Below are 21,022 nucleotides of genomic sequence, written 5' to 3'. Positions count from 1 at the left end.
AATACAAATACTACTTCAATGAGCAAAGTATTGAAGTAGTGTTTTACTTCCCTATTAATTCATATGGTTTTCGAAGTACATCCATCTTTACTTTAGTTTTCTTATAGCTAAAAGAAATATTCACTCTTTGTTATGCTTTTTAACGACCTTTTGGCTTATTCTATTATGTGTCACAGAAATAGAAATCTTCAGGTAGATTCTGTAGAGAACAGTTGAAAAGGTATATGTGTGAGTAATGTTTGGGCATGTTTTGGTAATTGCTATTTCCCATCAGAAACCAGTAGTGACAACAAAACAAACAAAATCAGGAGTTATTTGGTTTTTCTTTTTGAAATGCAGGATATTAAATTGAAATACAAGCTGTTTTGTGGTCAAAATAGAAATTGGATTTTGTTGTTGTTTCATCTTCTTCTTTTTAGCTTTAAGCTAACAGTAACATAAAACCGTCAAAGAGAAACAAAACCTTGGTTAGTTTTCCCATGTTTTGATACCCTCCTAATGTCACTGTTCATGTATTAGAGGGACGTCCTGATTGGTCACATCCATCTCACACTGTTAATACTCATTAAAAATATTGTATACAACTTTATGTAGATATTTATACTGAGTAAAACATGCAGAAAATGTTAAGCACTGTATTCTGGTTGATAAATGAAATCTATCAAGATGTCAGGAAGAGATTTGTGGACCTCCACGAATCTCCTTCATCCTTTGAAATGATAACCTCATACCTGAAGGTGCCTGAATGTGCCATGTTTACCTGTTCAAACAAGTCCACACAAGCATAAAAAACAAGAAGAAATCAAACCACTGTGCTGTTCAGGAAGCAAGAATCCCCAGTGTTTTGGTGCAAAATGTGTCTATCAGTCCGAGACCTTGCAACGTTACAGTCTGAAGCGGGTGAGAAAGCTTCAATATCCAAAGTGAAACAAGTTCTGTACATATATGAGCTGAAACACCACTCAGAGAGGAAGAGGCCATTACTCCAAAATCAGCATAAAAAGCCAGATTACAGTCTGCAAACGCACTGAAAGAAAAAAAAAAACACCTCAATCTTTGCAGATGTGTGCTGTGATGTGATCAAACTAAATTTGAAGTGTGAAATCAGAATGACGAATAGCTTATTTAGAGAAAATGGGAGGGAAGTTGGCAAGTTTTAAAACAGCATTCAAACTGTGAGGTGCTCTTCACAAAATAAATGATATCATGAGGAAATAATAAAGCAACATGTGAAGACATCAGGCAAGCAGTTAAAGGCTGAGCACAACTGACTCTTCCAGGTCTAATAAACTAAATAAATATTTATTGATGGCTAAAGACACATAATGACTTTGAGAAAGTGTGAAATTAAAACATTATTTAAACATGATGTGCAAATAATGTACATTATGTTACATTATTTCCTGTACTACTTCATCATTGCTAATAAATCAATGAGAAAATTGATTTTAAATAAACTGCTTTAAAAAAAAAGCAAAAGTATTTTGTCTTTTCACAGCTGACCTAATTAAACACCACTGATTAAAGTATAAGAGTGAAAACACTTCACTCGGGCTATTAATAATGAATACATTTGCTCATGTATATAAAAAAAAAAGCCATGTTGTACTCAGCATTTCATTGCTGGGTGTTGTTATGAAGAAAAACTGAAATATTCCATAAAAACGTGCAATGCGCAAACGTTGTGCGCACATCTGGAGGAGGACCTTCAGGGAAAACTCATCTGTCCGTCTTCTCTCTGTGGACGGACGACGTCCACACAAGCTGCGGGCAGCCTTAGAGAGCAGAACTGAGGCCAAACTGCGAAGCTTCAGTTCACACGGCACTTCCAGCATCTTACTTTACGCTTTTAGCGCGCTCCGTGAGTCGTTTTTTCCTGCTTTTGACTCCAGCGGAGCGGCTTTTGGCGCAGGGAAGCTGTGCGGTGTTGCTTCAAGTGTCCATCCGGAGTCGACAAAAGTTTCCTGCCACGTTTTGAAGCAACGTCGGTCCTTTTATTCCGCCCCTAATTTTATCTTCTTTTTCAACTATCGTCGCTGTGTTTTGAGGGGAGTTCGGCGTCACTTTCCAGAACTTTGAATCTCTGGGAGGTAGTTTGCAGACTTCAGAATGCTGCCGCAGCTGCTCAGCCTGGCCTGCTGTCTCTTCTGCTTGCACTCTGTCAACGCAAATGTACTGAAAGCTGAGGTAAGCGAAGCGGGAAATATGTGATATATTTTCTTTAAACTGTGAATTGTTATATTTACAGGTACTGAGTTTTACTTTGGGATCTTGCACTCAGTGAGTTTCATGGTTTTGAATGTCTCTTAGGAAGTCTCTGCTGAGCTGCTTTGTTCTGGGGGGAAAAGTGTGTGTGTGTGTGTGTGTGTGTGTGTGTGTGTGTGTGTGTGTGTGTGTGTGTGTGTGTGTGTGTGTGTGAGGAGAGGGGTGTAATGGGTTTCATCTGCCAGACTGTATAAACTGGAGGCCTGGAGGTTGCTCTGAATTCACAACAACACAACAAGATACAGTCAAAATATATGGATTCAGGATTGAGACTCTAAAGGCTACAGTTTGGTTCCTCTTTAATACGTTACATTTACTTTAATACATCTTTAATCTGCAATCTTTTGTGCAATGTTGCAAATGACTGACCATGGGCATCCCGAACGTCAGGGTCTCTGTTTTGCCATTCCAGGTTCATAACGTCAACAAGTAGAAATAAAGTCAAAAATACGTTAACATTGTTGTGATTGTATATATTTTTCCACTCAAACATCCAGATTTTTCAATTAGTTGGGGTTTTTTTTGTTAACACTGTATTTGAAAGGGTGTGCATAAGACTGACATAAACATGAAGGAGTCTTTATGAATGGTTATGACTGCTGTCATGAAGTGTCATTTGATAAATACTGACACTTTTAATGCAAAGTTGTACTAAAACATGCATTGACGTTCAATTAAAAAGTCAACTTTGCATTGAAAGTGTCATTATTTATAAAATAATGCAAAGTTGGTCATTTTAATGGACTTTTTATGCAACTTTTAGTACAACTTTGCATTAAAAGTGTCAGTATTGGGCGTGCTGTGGTGGCGTAGGGGATAGCGTGACCCACATTTGGAGGCCTTGAGTCCTCGACGTGGCTGTCGTGGGTTCGATTCCCGGACCTGGCGACATTTGCCGCATGTCTTCCCCCCTTTCTTGTCAGCCCACTTTCATATAAGGGACATTAGAGTCCACAAAAGACCCCCTGGAGGGAAGGGGAAAAAAGTGTCAGTATTTATCGAATGACACTTCATGACAGCAGTCATAATCATGCATGAAAGTGTTACCTTTTTAATGCATAAATACAAAAGTTCAATGTAAATATGCAGCCTACAGGCTATAAACACAAAACAGATGGATGGATGGATGGATGGATGGGGAAACGTGAAAGTGGGTCAGCATCAGTGGAGGACTGTTTGGCAGCTGTTTCTGCTAAAATATGCAGCATTCAGCACAAATTAGAAATAACATGTCACAACAATTTATCTCACAAACTAAACACTTAATTTGCTGGATATCCCCCAATTCCTCCCCCCCCCCACAAAAATAAAAATTAAACAATCAGCATTACTGGACGTGTTTACAAGAGGATGTTTTGCAGTTCCCACTGGACACAGGATGCATGAAAAAGCCAACAGAGACTTTAGTCACTGACCGCAAGCGGCTGGCGTGTGAGTCAAGCCAGACGAGGTGGATAAGTCAGCCGGTTTACAAGAGGCCTGCAGCACACTGACACACTGATGAATATCTGTAAACACAGCGGGGCTCAGGGCTGCAGGATGGCACCTGGAGCCTGCCCTGCACCAACACAGCTCCTCTGAGGAACGATAACGCTTCAGGGAATGTGTTTGTTTTTTTTTCTTTTTCAAGCACGTATCAGATAAAAATGGAGTTTGTTGTTTGCAGATGCTGCTTCGCTCAGCGTTGATGCAGAACGAAGACAAGCTTGAATAATTATGGCTTTAGGATTACATCATTGCACAAAACCTGTAATCAAAAGTTAGATGCGTTCCTGTTTGGGTTGGACCAAACGACAACGACATAACAATTCAGCTAAAATAAATGTTCAGCTGAAGGGAAGTGATGCTCTCTCTCTTCTTTTTTTTTACCGTTTTTTGAAAGAACACATTTCTTAATTTAGACTTAAGGGGGAAAAAAGCTGAAGTGGCAGAAAAGATGCGTGATTTATCTGTGTTTCTCAACATCAGACGTTCCCTCTCTGACTCCATTATGACGAGCAGACACACTTAATCCATGCCGAGTGAAAGGAGGAGCCCCACCAAGAGAGAGAGAGAGAGCAGACTTTTAAGATTCTTAGAAAATAAAAAAAGGCTTCTCCAGCATCTGTTTTCATTCACCCTTTTTGCCTTTGTAAGCTTTCTCGACTTAAATAAAATGCTTAGTTGGAGCTGGTGAGCAAAGGAAGTGGTCAGTCGTGAAAACAACACATCTTATAGGGCAGAAACTTTACTTTCTGGCTAAAAAAAAGGTTTTGAGATTTCTTATTAGCATTTGGAGACACGTGTTACGACCCCAGCTTGGGATCAGAGATTTGTTTAAACCACATCTGGACTGGATTGCTTTTATCACAACTGGTGATGTAGCATGAAAGGAAAGCTTTGCTCAGGGCCTGATGCCTGCTGATTTGACAGGCAGCTGCTGTCACTTTGTGAAAATAATCATCTGGAGCTGGTCTAATTGGAAACTGATGCACTTCAAGGAAGAGACGTCTATCTTTGAGCTGCTAGCGGGGGGGGAAAAGGTCCAGCATGGTGTTACAGGATACATGAAAGAAATTTCTAGAAGTTCATTCCTGGATGATTTTTGATCAAAAGCTGCATTCAGGGGGTTTTGGGTTCAGGTTTTCAGCTGGTTAGGTTTGCGTCAGTTGTCCAGATGTGCTGACGCAGAATCTGGCCTAAATGCACACAGATAAAATTTAATGCACAAAACTGAAAGCAAATTAAGTCTAAGTGAGTCCTAATTGGAAAATAAAAATGATCCAGTTTCTAGAATAACACACTGCTTGACAAGGACAGAGAGATAAATAACATGTCAAAAAGTGAGTGCACTTGTTTAACAATAAATGTTTGTTAACGCGGCTTTTAAATGTATTTCTCAATAATCACAGACATTTAATTAGCAATATATCCATTTCCAAAGTCTTTATATTGCCTCCTCTTTCCACAGATTGTGGTCCTGAACTCATTGTGTATTTGCTCCTGACCCAATTAAAATAACTCTGAGCAAACGTATACTGTTAAATATTGTTTATTGCAGAAATATAACAGTGTTTACTTGCAGTAGACCATGAGTAAATTATAGAAAATGACTTTAAATCACAGCTTGTAGAAGCAGATTGGAAGGTTTTTGTTAGGAAGGGTTTCCCTTTGCTAAATAACAATCAAGTCAACTGAACACATTTATGTCATATTTTCACTTCTTCTTTCTGGTCCTTTATGAAGATTTTACTGACCAAAAGAAATCACTGAGGTATCATAGAAAGTGCTATTTTTGGCATTTTTCATACAACAACATAAAAAAACAGCCTAGAAATCAAACATAGATCATTTTAAATGAAGTTTTATGAAACCAATACTAATATGTACTGTAAATACTCACTTCCATGTGTTTAAATACATATTGGCAGCAATTTATTAGCGAAAAGCTTATTACACATATGCAACATTCTAGCTGTCAGTATCAGTAATAATGCAATATTAATTATTTGTAGTTATTCTGTGATGATGAAATGCCATAAAGCACCATAGAGGTGAATCACACTGAGGGAAAACTCCTAACAGCTGACATCTTGTTTTTATTTCTCCCTAGTATGTCTTTTTTAAAATTTTATTTAACCAGGAAAGACCGAGAGAAATGTAAAATCAAATTTACAAGGGAATCACGATCAAAAAAAGAACCGCTCAAAACGACATTGAAACACAATAAACAAGAGTAAAGTCACACATCGTTAAATGGTTTTAAACTATAAGCAAAACTTTAAAAGTACAGAAATTTGTTAACAGAGCAATTAATTAATTAGCGGTCAAATCTAAGACTATTTGTTTAAATTGAATCACTTTGAATCTACTTTAAATGCTGCTGATTTTGGAATATTCTTGAATATTTGTCAGTAGAAAGAGTTTTTTTATGGTGAAACTGAAGAATGTTGGATATTAGATGTAAGACGTGAAGGATCGCTTTAGAAAGGAGGATGTGCCAATTATTGGCAAAGCAGACCATCGAATGCTAGAACACAAAATATTGACATTTTAGGCTTGTGATGAATCCCAAACCTTTGACATTATGAAGATGTATTTATAAAAGCTACATCATCATAATCGAATAAAGACGTAATAGTTGCAGACAGAAATGTTTTCTGTGCCTCAAAAGAAAGACGAGACTTACAACAAACTCTAAATGTAGTTTAAGTGAAAGTTTCCAAACGGTGATAACTGTTGATAGATGTAATATTGATTATTGGTTTTCCATCACATGGCAACACAGAGACACATAAACATGCACACAAACCTGAGAGTAACAATTACAGTCTTTGTTGGTGGAAACCAGAGTACCCAGAGAGAACCCAGGCATGCACAGGGAGAACATGCAAACTCCATTAATCATAGCTTTACATATATAAATAAAAGAGTTAATTAAAGATCAGTAATTGTATTTCTTTTAAAAAAAATATTCCATAAAGTGAATTAAAGGGTAAATCTCTTCATGTTTAAATGCAGTATGTGTGTGTAAAGGTCAGAAACCGTTTTCTGGATGCAGCTCATTAAACTGACTTCTTGTGGTATTTTTAATATTTCCAGTTGCACATTATGTGGAACGAGTCATCAAACGGACTGAACTGTTTGACCAACTTGAACAGGATATATATATACATATTTAAACTGGAAACCATGTTGGATAGTGTTGATGTGAGTGCTAACTAGCCGAACGGTGCCAAGAAACGAGGGTAATATAAAAGTCGGGCACTCATGAGCTGAATTCTGTGGTTTTTTTCCACTGGCATGGAGAGAGAGGAACAACTGACTCAGTTTAAACACTAATCCCGACTCCTCTGTCTCTGTCCACTCTCTTCCTTAAAATACTTTAACTTCTGCTTCTTTCCACTTTTAATCTGTTTTTTGGATCAGCTTCTCCTTATCTGTGCATGTTTTCTCAACGGCATTAAAAAAGAAAAAAAAATAGCAACCTTAAAAGCCTTTACCTAATCTCTATCTCATCTCTAGTCGTATTCTTATGGTTCCTGTTGCACAAACGGCGACCTCCCACGTGTCGCCTTTTTCAGTAATACCTATAAAAGTGCTTGGGATTTTTTTTTGATTCATCACGTCCGTAGAGCCTGCAGGAACTTGTGGTCGACTCCGTTTTATTTTGATTCAGGAAAACAAACCGTTCTCATAAGAATGCGAGTAATTTCGTAGAACAGCATAGCACCCGCCTACAGGTCCTGTGATGGCTGACAGCCAACAGGGGAATAACATTCGTCATGCACGACATCATGGTCACAATACCAATTTGGTGGTTCAGGGTTGATGTTATTTTTTACTTTTTTATTTTTTTAATTGTAGACCTGTTGGAAACATCCAGCTTGTTTGTGCCGACGTTGGTTTGTTGCACTGATAAAATGGGGCAAATTTGTTGTTACTTTTGTGACAAAAACTCTTCAGATTTTTTTCTGTCATAAAATGTTGCTGAAGTACTCTGAATAAATTAATAATAGATCAATAGAGAACTTGCAGTGAAGTTAGCCTGTTAGCGTCTAAACGTAGCATCACAACCAAAATAATGAAACACTAGTCAGTGTCAGATTTCCATTGAATTATTACTTTGAGTAACGGAATCACAATGATATATAAATAATATAAAGTCTGTAACATGATTATATAGAACAGAAAAGCAACAGTTGTTCTCTGTTTACATTGATTGTTATGTTTTCAATAATGCTTTCCATGGTATCATTTGTTACTTAGACTAAAGCAAAACCATTCAAACACATTTTATTTAAGTGTGATACATTTTTAAAATACTCACAGCAAATGTGCAAAGGTACTATACAAAAAAAAGTTAACAAAACATCTAATTTATGTACAGAAATATTTAATTCAGATCAATCACACAGAAAAAGTCCAATTCTTAGATTCCAGAGCTGAACTAGTTATAAAACAATCTAGTTCCATTAAGTTCAGTCGAGTCGCTGATCAGCATGTGGTGACAATCAATAGTTTCCTGCAAGCTTTCACTAACTTCGTAACAAACCCTGATACCAAACTCCTAAATTTAGTATTAATCTTTAAGTGGCTATTGAATGAAATCTTTGACATATTTTATATGCAGTAGTTTTGGAAGCATAACAAATTAATATTTCCCTGCTTAGTAACTTTCTTAGGTTGCCAACTGTAGATTAAAAACTATATTACCTTGGTTAGAGTGATGCTTTGCTCTCCTTTAGTTTCCAAGCAATGACTGATCGTTGTGTCTGAGTCCGGAAATATTTTCAACCAAACAAATTCTACCTTTTGTGGGAAACAAGCTAAAAACCTTTCATTAACCAACAGTTGGGCAGTGTGCATGGACAAGTGGGAGAGGCAGCAAGGAGGAGCGACTTCTCTTTCTGCATCATCATTTGCTCTGAAACCTGAACTTTATAAAACCTTGGAGCGATAGTGGAAACCGGTCAATACCTGTTTATGGTTGCTTGTGATATATTTAGGCAAATGAAAGGGAAAAAAAACAAACGGTGATTTAAATAATAAAGCACCTGTATTGAATTTATAACTGAGACAGATTTTTGTGTAAATATAAGTATATTGTTTGACCTACACCCTAAGTGTTGGGTTTCTGAATCCAGTTCTCGAAGGTTTTAGAAATGATTCTGCTCCAATCCAGCTGGTTCACACAACTGAACTACCTCCTTACCACATCAACAAGTTCTTCAACGGCCTGGTAATAAACCATTGGATTGATTTAGTTCTGCTACACCAAACAAACATATAAAACAGACGGGACACCAACATGATGGACTGGTACTGGACACCACTTTCTAAAATAGACTAACAGTTTTGCTGTTGTCGGTCCACACCCAAGAATTACTCATCTCGCAAAAGCGTAAGGAAGCAAACATAACATGTTTTGCATGAAACAAATCAAAAATAGACTTTTTATTAAAAACAACCTGTAAAAGGCACCAGATTTTACTTTCTCACACCTTACAGCTTGTTTTTTATGTTCTGTCTTACAAGACAATATGCACACATTCCTTAACATTTTAATCCAAATTACATTTTCTACCTTTCCTTTAATTCTTTCCTATCGTCTATTTTGTACGATAAATTTTTTTGTGCATTGTTGCAGCCGTGATTCAGATTTTCCGGCTCAGCAACAAGAAAAGGATGATTCTGAATTATTCTTCCTAGAATGCGGTTATGGCGGCGCTACAGGATCTATACATAACGTAGCTGTTTGACTTCTAGCTCATCAGATTGGTCTTCTTTCGCTGCTGGTGCATTATATATATCTAGACCGCACGTCAGAGTAAGACCCGGCGTTGTGTTTACCAAACTAGCAACCAGCCCTTTGACCACACATGGTTGTGTAGTAAGCTATCTGGCCAACGATGGCAGCCATGTAGAAGCTTGGATAAATAGGAGCTTTGATGGAGGCTGCTGGGAGTTCCAGAGCAGGGGAGAGGGGGGCATGCTGGGATACCTGGAAGGCCAGCCGGAGGTGGCGGCGGTGTGCAGAGCAGTTTGGGAGCAGTGGAGAGAAGTGGAGGTCTTGATGGTTTGTGGGAAGGGTGTTTTTATAGAAGCAGACACGTCATCAGACTGGAGCCACAGGGCACACTAGGTGCAGTCAGCCTGGAGACAGAGAAAGTAAACTTGTGCGAATCAGTGGATGAAATAAATTTACTAGGTGCTTAAATAATCCTGTGAAATCCCGGAGAACTTGTTAGACTGAGTGAGGAGAGATGGAGAGAAGGGGGATTAGGTGCCCCACTGCAGCCTGTCATAAATGAACCTTGTTCTCTGGTTCACCACATGACTAACAGTGGCTGTGTGTGCACAGGTTGTGTACTCTATGGCCTGGTAGTCCGAGTCGGTTTCTACATTTCCATCCCTCTGCTTCGCCTTCCTTGTTTTCTGGGCCCGAAGAGAAAAGCAGCACATATGGTGGAAAAAGAGAGATAGCTGAGGTTTAGAGGATGCTAAAGAAGGAATCCGTTGGAATAGCACTAGATAATTTGTGGTAGAGAGACGCAAATGTGCGTTAACTTCTCGGAAAAATCTGACTATATTGGAAGAGTGGCCTAGTCAAAATCAAAGTGTTGATAATCTGTGGCAAGACTTTAAAACTTATGCCTTACAGACATTCTCCATCCAATCTGACTGAGATTGTAATATTTTTCAAAAAAGAACGAGCAAAGCATTTCTCTCTCTAGATGTTCAAGACCGATAGTTATCCCAACAGACTTGCAGCTGTAACTAGAGCAAAAGGTAGTTCTACATCTATATATATATATATCTATATTTACATAGATATTAGAATATCGATCTTCTATCGACACACAGAGAGACATTTTCTTTCCCTGCACCAGTAACATATGTGTATATAGCCAATTGTAGTTTTTCAGTATTTTTCTGAATGGCTAAACTGTTAGCAAAGCAGCTACATTTTGTTGTCAAATTCACTGCCGTGTCTTTGTGCGATGACAATAAAGTGTAAGTTTCTAAGTCTGCTGTTTGTAGCTTGTGGATGTTGAAAGAGCTTGTATTGTCGTTAGCATCTTTAGCCTAGCTAAATAGGTTCTACTGAAATCTTTTTTCTCAACAAACCCTCATTAAACCCTTTGTTTTACTTTTAGGAGAAAGTTGGATATAATATATCACTCTGAGACTTTAACATTTGATAAAAGAAAGGGAATTAGCCTAGCTGCCCATGACCTGCCCTCATGCTAAGCTAACTGTGTCTTGACTGATCCAGAAGTTTGATAATTACATGTCTTTGAATCTTAAACTCTCTTCTTCTTTGACAGTGTGTTGGTAGACCACCAGCTGTAAGCGATGGAAAGAGAGGGCTAACCATTTAATGTGCTAACACACATAGTTGTGGTTTTGGCTGACACGTCGACAGAGGACAGCAGACAAGATGGTAGCTGGTAGAGCTGCAGGTCAAGCTTTGAAGAACTCAAATGTTGCTGAAATGTTACTTTTTCCATCAACGGAGCAGCCAGTTGTCTTTGGCAACGATTGTCTAGACAGATTTCTGGGTCATCGTGACTAAAATGACATCAGTGTTTACAGAGTGTGTGTCTAATTTGACTCTAGTTCTTCTGTCTCGTTCTAACCCACAATAAAGTTTCCCTCAACGAGTTCAGCCTCCATCACAGGGACATTTTAGGAGCTGGTTTCGCTTTAAAGAGTTTGTAAACGGGGCAATGAATCACAAGAAAGGAGTAAGACTGTGAATTTAGCATAGTTAATATGCTGCCGTTGGTTAACCAGTTATTTCAACACAGAGACACAAACACTTTGTTCGTCTGAGCCGAGAGAAGCAGGTCCAGACAAACTCTGAGAACCGAGGGAGATCAGACAAATGCCCACACTTCTCACTTATGAGGCCCAGCCTTTCTGTTTTCAGCAAAATCACATAATTGCTCTGTGAGTTTCAGGAGTTTTCATTTAAAAGACGATTAATCAAAATATGACACAAAAAAAAGTCAACAAAGCATTTCAAAAACACTATTGCTTGGTGTTGTGTTTGTATCGATGTTATCAACTTATTTGGAGCACTTTTTGACTTTAGTTTCCAAATGTTATATTGTGTTTGTTTTATGTGAACATTTATAGTGACACACGCCAGCATACTTTTTGATTTTACAGTTTGAAATAATTAAAACTCTGCAGATTCAGCTATGTTTAAAGAACTGGGGTATTCCTGCTTTCTCTGCCATTATCTGTGTTTTGAAGTTGTTTAAAGTTAAAAGTCATGACTCATAATATTCAATCACGCCGTCGCTATATGTATGGCAACATTAGCCATTTATCATGTTAAATACCCAATGTTAAGACGAAACAGGCAAAGACTTCTTCAAGTTGGGAATATCAACATTTTGTAAAAGAGGTCATGTTAAATTGGATCCTAAATATGTCATTTCATACTCCGTATCACTTTAAGATGTTTTCATATTTAATTGTATAAGTCCCTACTAGAGGTGATCTGTGAAACATTTTCACACCTAAATAAAAATTTCATAGATTGAATAAAGAGTTGCCTTTAAATAAATGTGCAAACTTAAGTTTTTTCCCCCTTTTTCTTCATTAATGTCGCACTGAAATGTTTCAGATCGTAAACCTCAGCCTCATTTAAGTGTGAACAGCCCTTTCAACGTCATGCCACATCATCTCAATCAGATTTAAGTCCAGACTTTGACTAGGTCACTACTAAAAGTTGCTCTTTGTCTGGGACTTTTCTAAAGCAGACTCGTTGGTTTGCTTTGGATAATCTTCTCCATAACCGAACAGAAACTGAGTTTAAGGTCACAAACCGATTATAGTATATTATCCTTCAGGATTCTCCGACAAAAAGCAGAATTTGTTCTTCCATCAGTTGCAGAAAGTCATTCAGATCCTGAAGCAGCAAACAGAGTACAGACCATCACACCACTTCTGCTCTGTTTCACGTTCACTATCATGAAACTCTGTCACTTTTACTTGAGACGTGAGAAGAAACAAACCTTTCAAAAAGATCCGCATGTCCTTTATGTTTGTTTTGGTCAGCAGGGGTTTTGGCCTCAGAAATCTCCCATGTGTGCCATTTTGGCTCCGTCTCTCTTTCTTATTGGTGAAACATAAACACTGACTGTAACTGAGGCTGGTGGGGCCTGCAGCGCTTCAGATGTTGTTCTTGGTACTTTTTCAACCTTCTGGACGCGCATTGAGTTTTTCCTGTTAGGCTGGTCGCTCATATTAACGTATGATAAGTTTCCATCTGTATATCTGTTTGCTTTGCGTCACAAAGCTGTAGAAATGACATCATAACCGCCGATAGACAGACCGATGTCTTGTCTTGATTATTTATAGGTCAAATATAATGTGTTGCCTTTTGAGGCTTTTTTGTCTCCTTCATTTTGTCAGACAGATTTTATTTAAGTGCTTTCTTGAGTCATGTCCGGTGTGTCTCTGTGTTGCTCTGTGACGGACTGGTGACCTTTCACCCTGCCAGTGATCACTGGAGACAGGCAGCTGCTTCGGATGGATGGATGGTTTCTTAATTCTGGGTGTAGCTAGTAAGATTTAATTAAAAAAATAAAATAAAAACATTTAATTCATGATTTAACAAGGGACTCAAGCACAAGTTGAGGTATTTATGTTCAGCCAACGAAAACAGGAAAGGCAATTTATTTTCTGCCCATGTGTGTCATTCACTTGCAGTTCCTGCTTTGGTGTATGCTGCCATAACAAGTGAATTTCCCCACTGAGATCAATAAAATAAGTTTACATTTGTAAGCTGAGGAGGTGCACAAGAATTTGTCTAATCAGTCTTTCTCTTTCTTTTGCTCTTCTTGGTTGATGTCTCACTTTCTTAGGCGTGGCTGCAGAAGTATGGCTACCTGCCGCCGGGTGACGTCAGAGCCCAGGCCATCCGCTCACCGCAGTCGATTGAGACGGCGATCTCAGCCATGCAGAAGTTTTACGGACTGACCGTCACTGGAACCATAGATACCAACACGCTAGAGTGAGTTCTGACTCTGATCATTTAGTCATTCAGAGACATGTTGAGGTTTTTTTTTTTTAAGTTCTTTATACTTTAGGGCTTTTTGCTTTTCTTTTAAAAATGATAAATAGTTATTTTCTGCATTCCAAATAGCAAGAAATTTAACTATAGAGGTTTTTATTCTTCTTTATAGTTAAAGAGATATTACACCTGTTTTTAAACCTAGATATAACATTTATTTACGCTGCTTCCAGAGCAATGAGTCGGCCGCGGTGTGGCGTCCCGGACAAGTTCGGTCCAGAGCTGAAAACCAACCTGAGGAGGAAGAGATACGCGAGGCAAGGTCTGAAGTGGGACAAGTCTGAGGTCACCTTCAGGTCAGAATTCCCACTCATTTTCTTCTCCTTTATTAACTGCCTTTGGTGCAAATGAAGACGATTTAACAGCTTTTGCCCCAACAAAATACCAAGTTAAACATTTTCAGGTCTGTGATCTGTTAGTTGTGCCTGGTTTGTTCTCAAACGGTCTTTCCTCCGTTCTCCCCGGCAGCATAGAGAACTACACCCCCAAAGTGGGCGAGAGAGCCACGCATGACGCCATCCGAAAGGCCTTTAAGGTTTGGGAGAGCGCCATCCCGCTCACCTTCAGGGAGATTCCCTTCAGCCAGATCAGAGGGAAGGTCGACAAGTACGCCGACATCATGCTGTCCTTCGCCGACGGCTTTCACGGCGACAGCACCCCGTTCGACGGAGAGGGCGGCTTCCTGGCACACGCTTACTTCCCTGGTAACGGCATCGGAGGGGACACGCACTTTGACCTGGCCGAACCGTGGACCACCGGCACCGTGGATCAGGGAGGTAAGAGGAAAACGATGATCTGCTGCTGTAAAAACTGAATCTACCCATGCATTTCTCACCTTTTGTCTCTCTGTCTCTCTGCAGGAAATGATGTTTTCCTGGTGGCGGTCCATGAACTGGGCCACGCTCTGGGTCTGGAGCACTCCGACGAGCCTTCAGCCATCATGGCCCCCTTCTACCAGTGGTTTGAAACAGAAAACTTCCAGCTGCCGGACGATGACCGCCGCGGCATCCAGGCTATTTATGGTTGGTGGTTTACTTCCAGGATGATCTGCTGATGAGTTGATGATGAGGATATAAAAATTAAGCATTGAAATAAAACACTTTCCGGGTTCAGTCTGGAGTTTGATTTCAGTATTTTCCTGGTCTGGAGAAAAAAGGGGGGTGGAGGGGAGAATGGAAAATATTTGTATTTGCAGACTGTATCACAAAGACAATTTTCTAACTTCCATTCTTCCTCATTTTCTAATTTGTTCGTTATTTATTGAACTTCTTCATTCCTTGTTTTCATCTTCCCTCGTGTTATTAACAATCTGTAAACAATCTTCTTGGGTCCTGACTTGTGTCCTTTGTTCCCTGTGTCCTCCTTGACATTTCTTCCTTCATTCCTAGTGTGATTCTCTCCTTAAATTGATCCAACCTTCTGTCACTGTCCTTTCTTTCTGTTTCCTTATTTTTCCTTCCTTTACTCCTTCCATGTCTCCTTTCTTACTTCACTTCATTCCTTAAGTTCTTCCTGTCGGCCATGTTTCACATAAAACCAGCTTTGTGTCTAAATATCTTGCCGTCAAACTAACTATTTCTCATTTCTTTCTAAATCTCTCTTCAGGCTCCAAATCTGGAGTTCCCCCTCCTCCTCCTCGTCCCACAAAGCCGTCCAAGCCTGACAAACCCGACGAAGGCCCCGACATATGCGAGGGACACTTTGACACCATCGCCATTCTCAGAGGGGAAAAGTTTGTCTTCAAGGTACAGGAAGTGAAGTCATTGCCTGCATCAGCTCATTTACTCTGTTGTATTTTTAGACTTTAATCGGCATCGAAACAACTGTAGCATCATGTTTGATGATAGAAGAGGGGAGAAATGAACCTTCGTGTCTTTGTTTGCAGGACAAGTGGTTTTGGCGTCTGCGTAACGACAAGGTCTTACCCGGCTATCCCAGGCCAGCCGGTCAGTTCTGGAAGGGCCTTCCTTCAAACATCAACGCCGCGTACGAGAGGAGTGATGGGAAGTTTGTCTTCTTTAAGGGTACGTTCCTCCTGGGATCGGAACAAGTTTACCTCTACTACTTTCATTGTAGGTTTATTAATGGTGTTGTCGTTATATTTGTGTCCAGGTGAGAGATACTGGGTTTACAGCGAGTCCAGCTTGGAGAGGGGTTATCCGAAGAGCATTAAAGACCTGGGCACCGGTCTCCCCAAAGACAAGATCGACGCCGCTCTCTTCTACACGCCAACAGGACAGACGTACTTCTTCAAGGGAACTCAGTGAGTTTTGCTTCTGTTGGACTTAAGATGAAGTTTCACTAAACTCAGGATCCCTCATTTCCACTTTTCCAACATATTTTTTGTACATTGGTACAGATGTATCGCCCTCCCTGATAAAGTTGTTGATGAATTGATCTTTTTTTTTTTACAGCTGCTTAATCGCTGACAAATGCCTGAAATGTAATTTTTCAACAAAATCCCTCTACACATTATTGACACACCTAACAATCCCTTTAAAATTAACTGTAGCTAAATAATTTTGACCTTTCTTTAGGTAGGAGCATTAAATTGGTATTCCATATTTCAGGTCAGATTTAGTAATAAAATGGTTATTAGAAAACCGCAGCAATGAAAAGCATGTTGGAGTTAGCAGGTATTCGTGTTAGCCATCCGATTTACTACCATCACAAACGTAAATGACTAATTCCTAATGTAATAAAAAGTTGGCTGTTTGAGCTTTTCATGGTGGATTCAAAAAGCTGTGGGTCTGTTTCCTTCCCAAAGACCCAATCAGGGCAAAACTCATCACAAACGTTTTGAAACACAAAGATATTTTCTAAAAGAATTTTTAAAAAAGAAATCACCTGGCTCTCCATTAAAATGTGTTGGTCATTTAGCATGATAAAGATCAAAAACACATGGCTAAATCCAGACCAAAATAGCTCACCAGACACAAAGTTAACCTTCGGGATGATATTTAGTTGATTGCAATATACATTTTTGCCACTAAATGTCCCATTACTCCTCTAAAACTCATATAACCTTAAAAAAACAACTGTTGTTTCTTCAATGTGTTATGTCTTTATATCGTTTCTGTTTACACTGATCGCATGTTGTTTCCATCACATGTAGGTACTACCGGTTCAACGAACAGACTCACAAAGTGCACAGCGACTATCCAAAGCCCATCAGCAAGTGGAGCGGAGCCCCAGATAACATTAAAGCTACATTCATGAGTGAAGATGGATGTGAGTGCAGACATTTTACTGTCAATGCATAAGCTAAATATCCTTCAAATATGAAGATACTGTAATTCATTTGACCAATTTCCTTCTTTTCACAACTGAGTAATGTATGGAAACTAAGATTTGTCCTCTTCTGCATCGTCTGTTCCTTCAGCTTACACTTACTTCTACAAGGCCAACAAGTACTGGAAGTTCAACAACCAGCACATGAAGGTGGAGTCCGGTTACCCCAAGTCGGTGCTGCGCGACTGGATGGGCTGCGACAGCGAGGAGCCCAAGAAGGGCCGGACGGTGATCATCATCGAGGAGACGGAGGGCGGCTCCTGGGTGGCGGGCGTGGTCATCCCCCTCCTCCTGCTGGTGCTGGTGCTGCTCACGCTGGGAGCGCTTTTGTTCTTCAGGAAGTACGGCACGCCCCGACGCCTCCTCTACTGTAAGAGATCGCTGCTGGACAAGGTGTAGGCGGCGCGTCGCGGCGGGGGGCCTGACAGACAGACAGACTGCACAAAGAGGGACAGAGCGAAAGAACGGGAGGAGTCTGAAGGAACCGAGAGAGCAGCGAAGATCGAGGAGGAGAGCGATGCAACTGTGGGGAAAGAATGACCGACTGGGGGGCATCGAAGGGAGACGGCATGTTGGGAGGTTTGTAAGTGCCACAAAAAAACAAAAAAAACAAAGAAAAAAAAACGCCCATGAAACTGAAATCAGGAAAAAGTATATTTGTATTTTAACTATTTACATGTTCTGTTTGTGTTGAGAAATTCAGACCTGCATGAATAAGTGAAACGATCAAAGACCCATTCCTTCATTTTTATCTCGACGACTCCAGCTGAACTGCTGCCTGATTCTTCTAACTTTCAATTTACTTTTGTTTCTGTTCAACTTTCCTCACAGATTAAACGTCTTGACATTGTTTTCCTTTAGGTTCTGCAACAAAACATTTTATCTTCACACTGTTGCTTTACAGTTAATACTAAACGACTTAAAATGAGACAGTTAGCACAAAAAATACGCTAGTTAGCAAGTATTCTTCATACAATTAGATTCAGAAATACAGCTGAAACCAGATATTTACATACTCTATTTAAACCAAAAGTGGGAAATTTTTTGTTTCTTTATGGCTTTTTGTTGTTAACTTGTTACATTTCAGAAGATTAAATGCATTTTCTTAGGATTTGGTAGGATTGTTATTCGAAATGAATGACTTGCTCAAGTTTCTCACAATAGTTTGCAGGAACTTTGTCCCATTCCTCTTGACTGACCCGGTCCAGCAGAATCGGGTTGGTCACATTTCAAAACACTGACTTTACTTTCCTTAAAGCCACTTTGAAGCTAGCTTAGCGGTAAGACTTGAAGTCAAAAACTTTCATCAAACTTTAAATTCCTGGCTGACGTCTAAAGATATTTCTTCTTCATCACTGAGTGGACGACCAAGATCTCTCTTTATTCTATTATCTACTTAGTATAAATATTAGTGTTTATTAGAACTGACTTAAGACAGGAAGGTTTTTATTTCAGGCAATAAAAATTAAACGTTTTCAAGGCTGTTATAAATATCTGGCTTCACCTGTAAGTATCTGATGCAAAATTTAAGTGTAAGTTTTCCAACAATTAATGTTTTAAAGAAGAAGCTTTACTAGAAAAAAAAAAAAAGAAGGTACTAAATTTTTTTTTTTTTTTAGTTTTTTGGTACTGATGTGTTTTTTTTTTATTACTCTGTTCTCTTTTTACTGAATAAAAATGCTCATTTATTATTATCATTGTGATAAATATTATTTGTAAAGATTGATGGGTTTGATGGAGTTGTGTGTAGCAGCTTATCACTTATTGGTATTAACTTATGCAGACTTGAACTTTGGTAATCAGTCGGTCAGACTTCATATGAGATGCTGGAGAAAATGAAATGAATCCAGAAAACAAAATGCCTTAAAAAAATAAATAAAACAGTTCAGGAATCCTTCTTTACTTCTGTAAATTGTGACATTTATTTCAAACTTCAGGCATTAAAATGTGCATTAAAACAAACTCAGTGCAAGCAGTCGGATGGAAAATAGATTTTCAAATGTGATGCTTTAACTTGAAAATCCAGTGCTTTATTCTTAAACATGAGCTAATAATGGTTTCCACAATACAGTGCAATTTTTATTTTATTTTATTTTTTTTCATTTTAAATTGTCATTATAAATATGATTATTATTGTTGTTGTTGTGTTGGGAAAGTCCGGTTTTTGTTTTGGTTTTATGTGTTGTCATTAGGAGTCCTGCTGGACAGAGGCGTTACCATGACAATGAGGGAAACGAAGCCCAGCTTCCAATCAGATCAGAGAAATGTGAGTTCAGGCAGATTTCAGAGACGATCCAACATCCTGGTTACGAACTTCAACGCCGATGGTGATCAGTGATCAATGACAATGATTATGGTAATGATATTTGTGATGATCTTTTAAATAAAACGGGATGAGATTTTTCATTTGTCTGTTTTTGCTTTTTTGTTAGACAAAAATAAACTACTTTTTATAGCACAAAACTGATCAAAATAAACAAACTTTGGAGAATGACATCATCCCTGGTTTGTCTGTGTTTTTTTTTTTTTTTTGTTAGATTAAAATAAGCTACTTTTTAAAAGCACAAAACAAATAAAAAGCAAAGTTTGGGGAATGACATCATCCCTGATTCGCTTCCCTCCTCAGTGTGAGATCAACATCTGCTGTTTTTCTGAGCTTCTTTCCCAGCTGGGGGACGTTTCACGCTCCGCCCGGATCATTTATCTGCTTCAGACTGCTGCGGTCAAAGAAATAATGAACAGCTTAAAGAACGGGAAGCTGCATAGAAAAGGTCAATTTTATTTTTATCCAGCTTCCTTTTTTAATTCCAAGGAAATGAAGCCAATTAAAGGACTGAGAAATAAAAGAGCAGATTTCCAGAAAACCAGCAGATTTCACTTTCAATGTGACTTTATCCACTTAACAATGAAGAGCCCACTGCACTGAACCCCACTGAAACCTTGTTTCCTTCCCAACATTGATCTCTGAACACTTCCTGAGTTGAAACATTAGTATTGTTGTTTATAAATTAACATTACCTTGTTTTCTTTGCATCATTTGAGGTCTGAAAGCAGTGCATCTTTTTCGTTATTTTGACCATTTCTCATTTTCTGCTAATAAATACTAAATCATTGGTTGGAATTTCAGAGACATGTTGTCAGTAGTTCACAGAATAAAAGAGCAATTATCATTTTACTCAAACATAAACCTAGAAAGAGTAAAATCAGAGAAACTGAAAATTTTCCAGAGCTGTAAATACCCTAGAAAAAACTTCCCAGAAAGTTTATCATTTGTTCCTACATGGTTTAAAAGAACAACCATAGCACATGTTTATTTTGCTTAAATAGAAATATGTTTATAGACAATAAAAAGAGAGACATTAGATCCAATCACTTAAATCATCTTGACTGTTTTTAATCTGTCCCTTTACTTTTCCATTAGTTAACTCATTTATTTAAAAACAATAAAATGCGTCTGCTGATGTAACTATGTTGGCTAGTTGATTCCATTTTAAGTGACTTCTGATGCAGGTTTAACATTATTTACAATACTTAAACTTAGAAGTCAAGGAGGGAAAAAAGTAGTTCACATCCTCCAGGTAGAGATCAATCTGGGGGAAAATTGCAAAGGTCAAAAGGTGAACGGTTCAGTAGCGGCTGCCTGTAGTCACATCGCATCTAACTTCAGTAAAAACATTGAGCACATGCATAAAAGTAATTCTTCAGAGCTCCTCTCACAGCCTGTGCTGGTGCGTTACATCTCAAAATCAAGACACAGAAAAGAAAAATATCCTTTGTGTTCAGATGCAATCACAGTATCTTGACCGAGTGGCGTGAACAAAACGAGGAGCAGCAGCTTGACTCCAGCTGTTCTTCCTGCGGCGCTCACATGACGCTGACCCACAGCAGAGCGGA

General features: G+C 38.8%; 1 protein-coding gene across 1 annotated transcript; it reads left to right on the top strand.

The window, feature by feature from the left end:
* The first annotated feature begins 1,696 nt into the window (after positions 1–1,696).
* On the top strand, positions 1,697–19,534 carry mmp14a (matrix metallopeptidase 14a (membrane-inserted)). Its single transcript, XM_028038476.1, has 10 exons — positions 1,697–2,187; positions 13,629–13,777; positions 14,011–14,133; positions 14,306–14,613; positions 14,698–14,859; positions 15,443–15,582; positions 15,723–15,861; positions 15,950–16,100; positions 16,953–17,068; positions 17,220–19,534. Exons 1-10 carry the CDS (start codon positions 2,110–2,112, stop codon positions 17,525–17,527), a joined length of 1,674 nt encoding a protein of 557 aa, XP_027894277.1. The 5' UTR covers positions 1,697–2,109; the 3' UTR covers positions 17,528–19,534.
* The last annotated feature ends 1,488 nt before the right edge of the window (positions 19,535–21,022 follow it).

This window comes from Xiphophorus couchianus, chromosome 14 (assembly GCF_001444195.1).
Source record: "Xiphophorus couchianus chromosome 14, X_couchianus-1.0, whole genome shotgun sequence".
NCBI lineage: Eukaryota > Metazoa > Chordata > Actinopteri > Cyprinodontiformes > Poeciliidae > Xiphophorus > Xiphophorus couchianus.
Note: the sequence above shows the minus strand (reverse complement) of the source record. Positions and strands in the feature narration are given on the sequence as shown.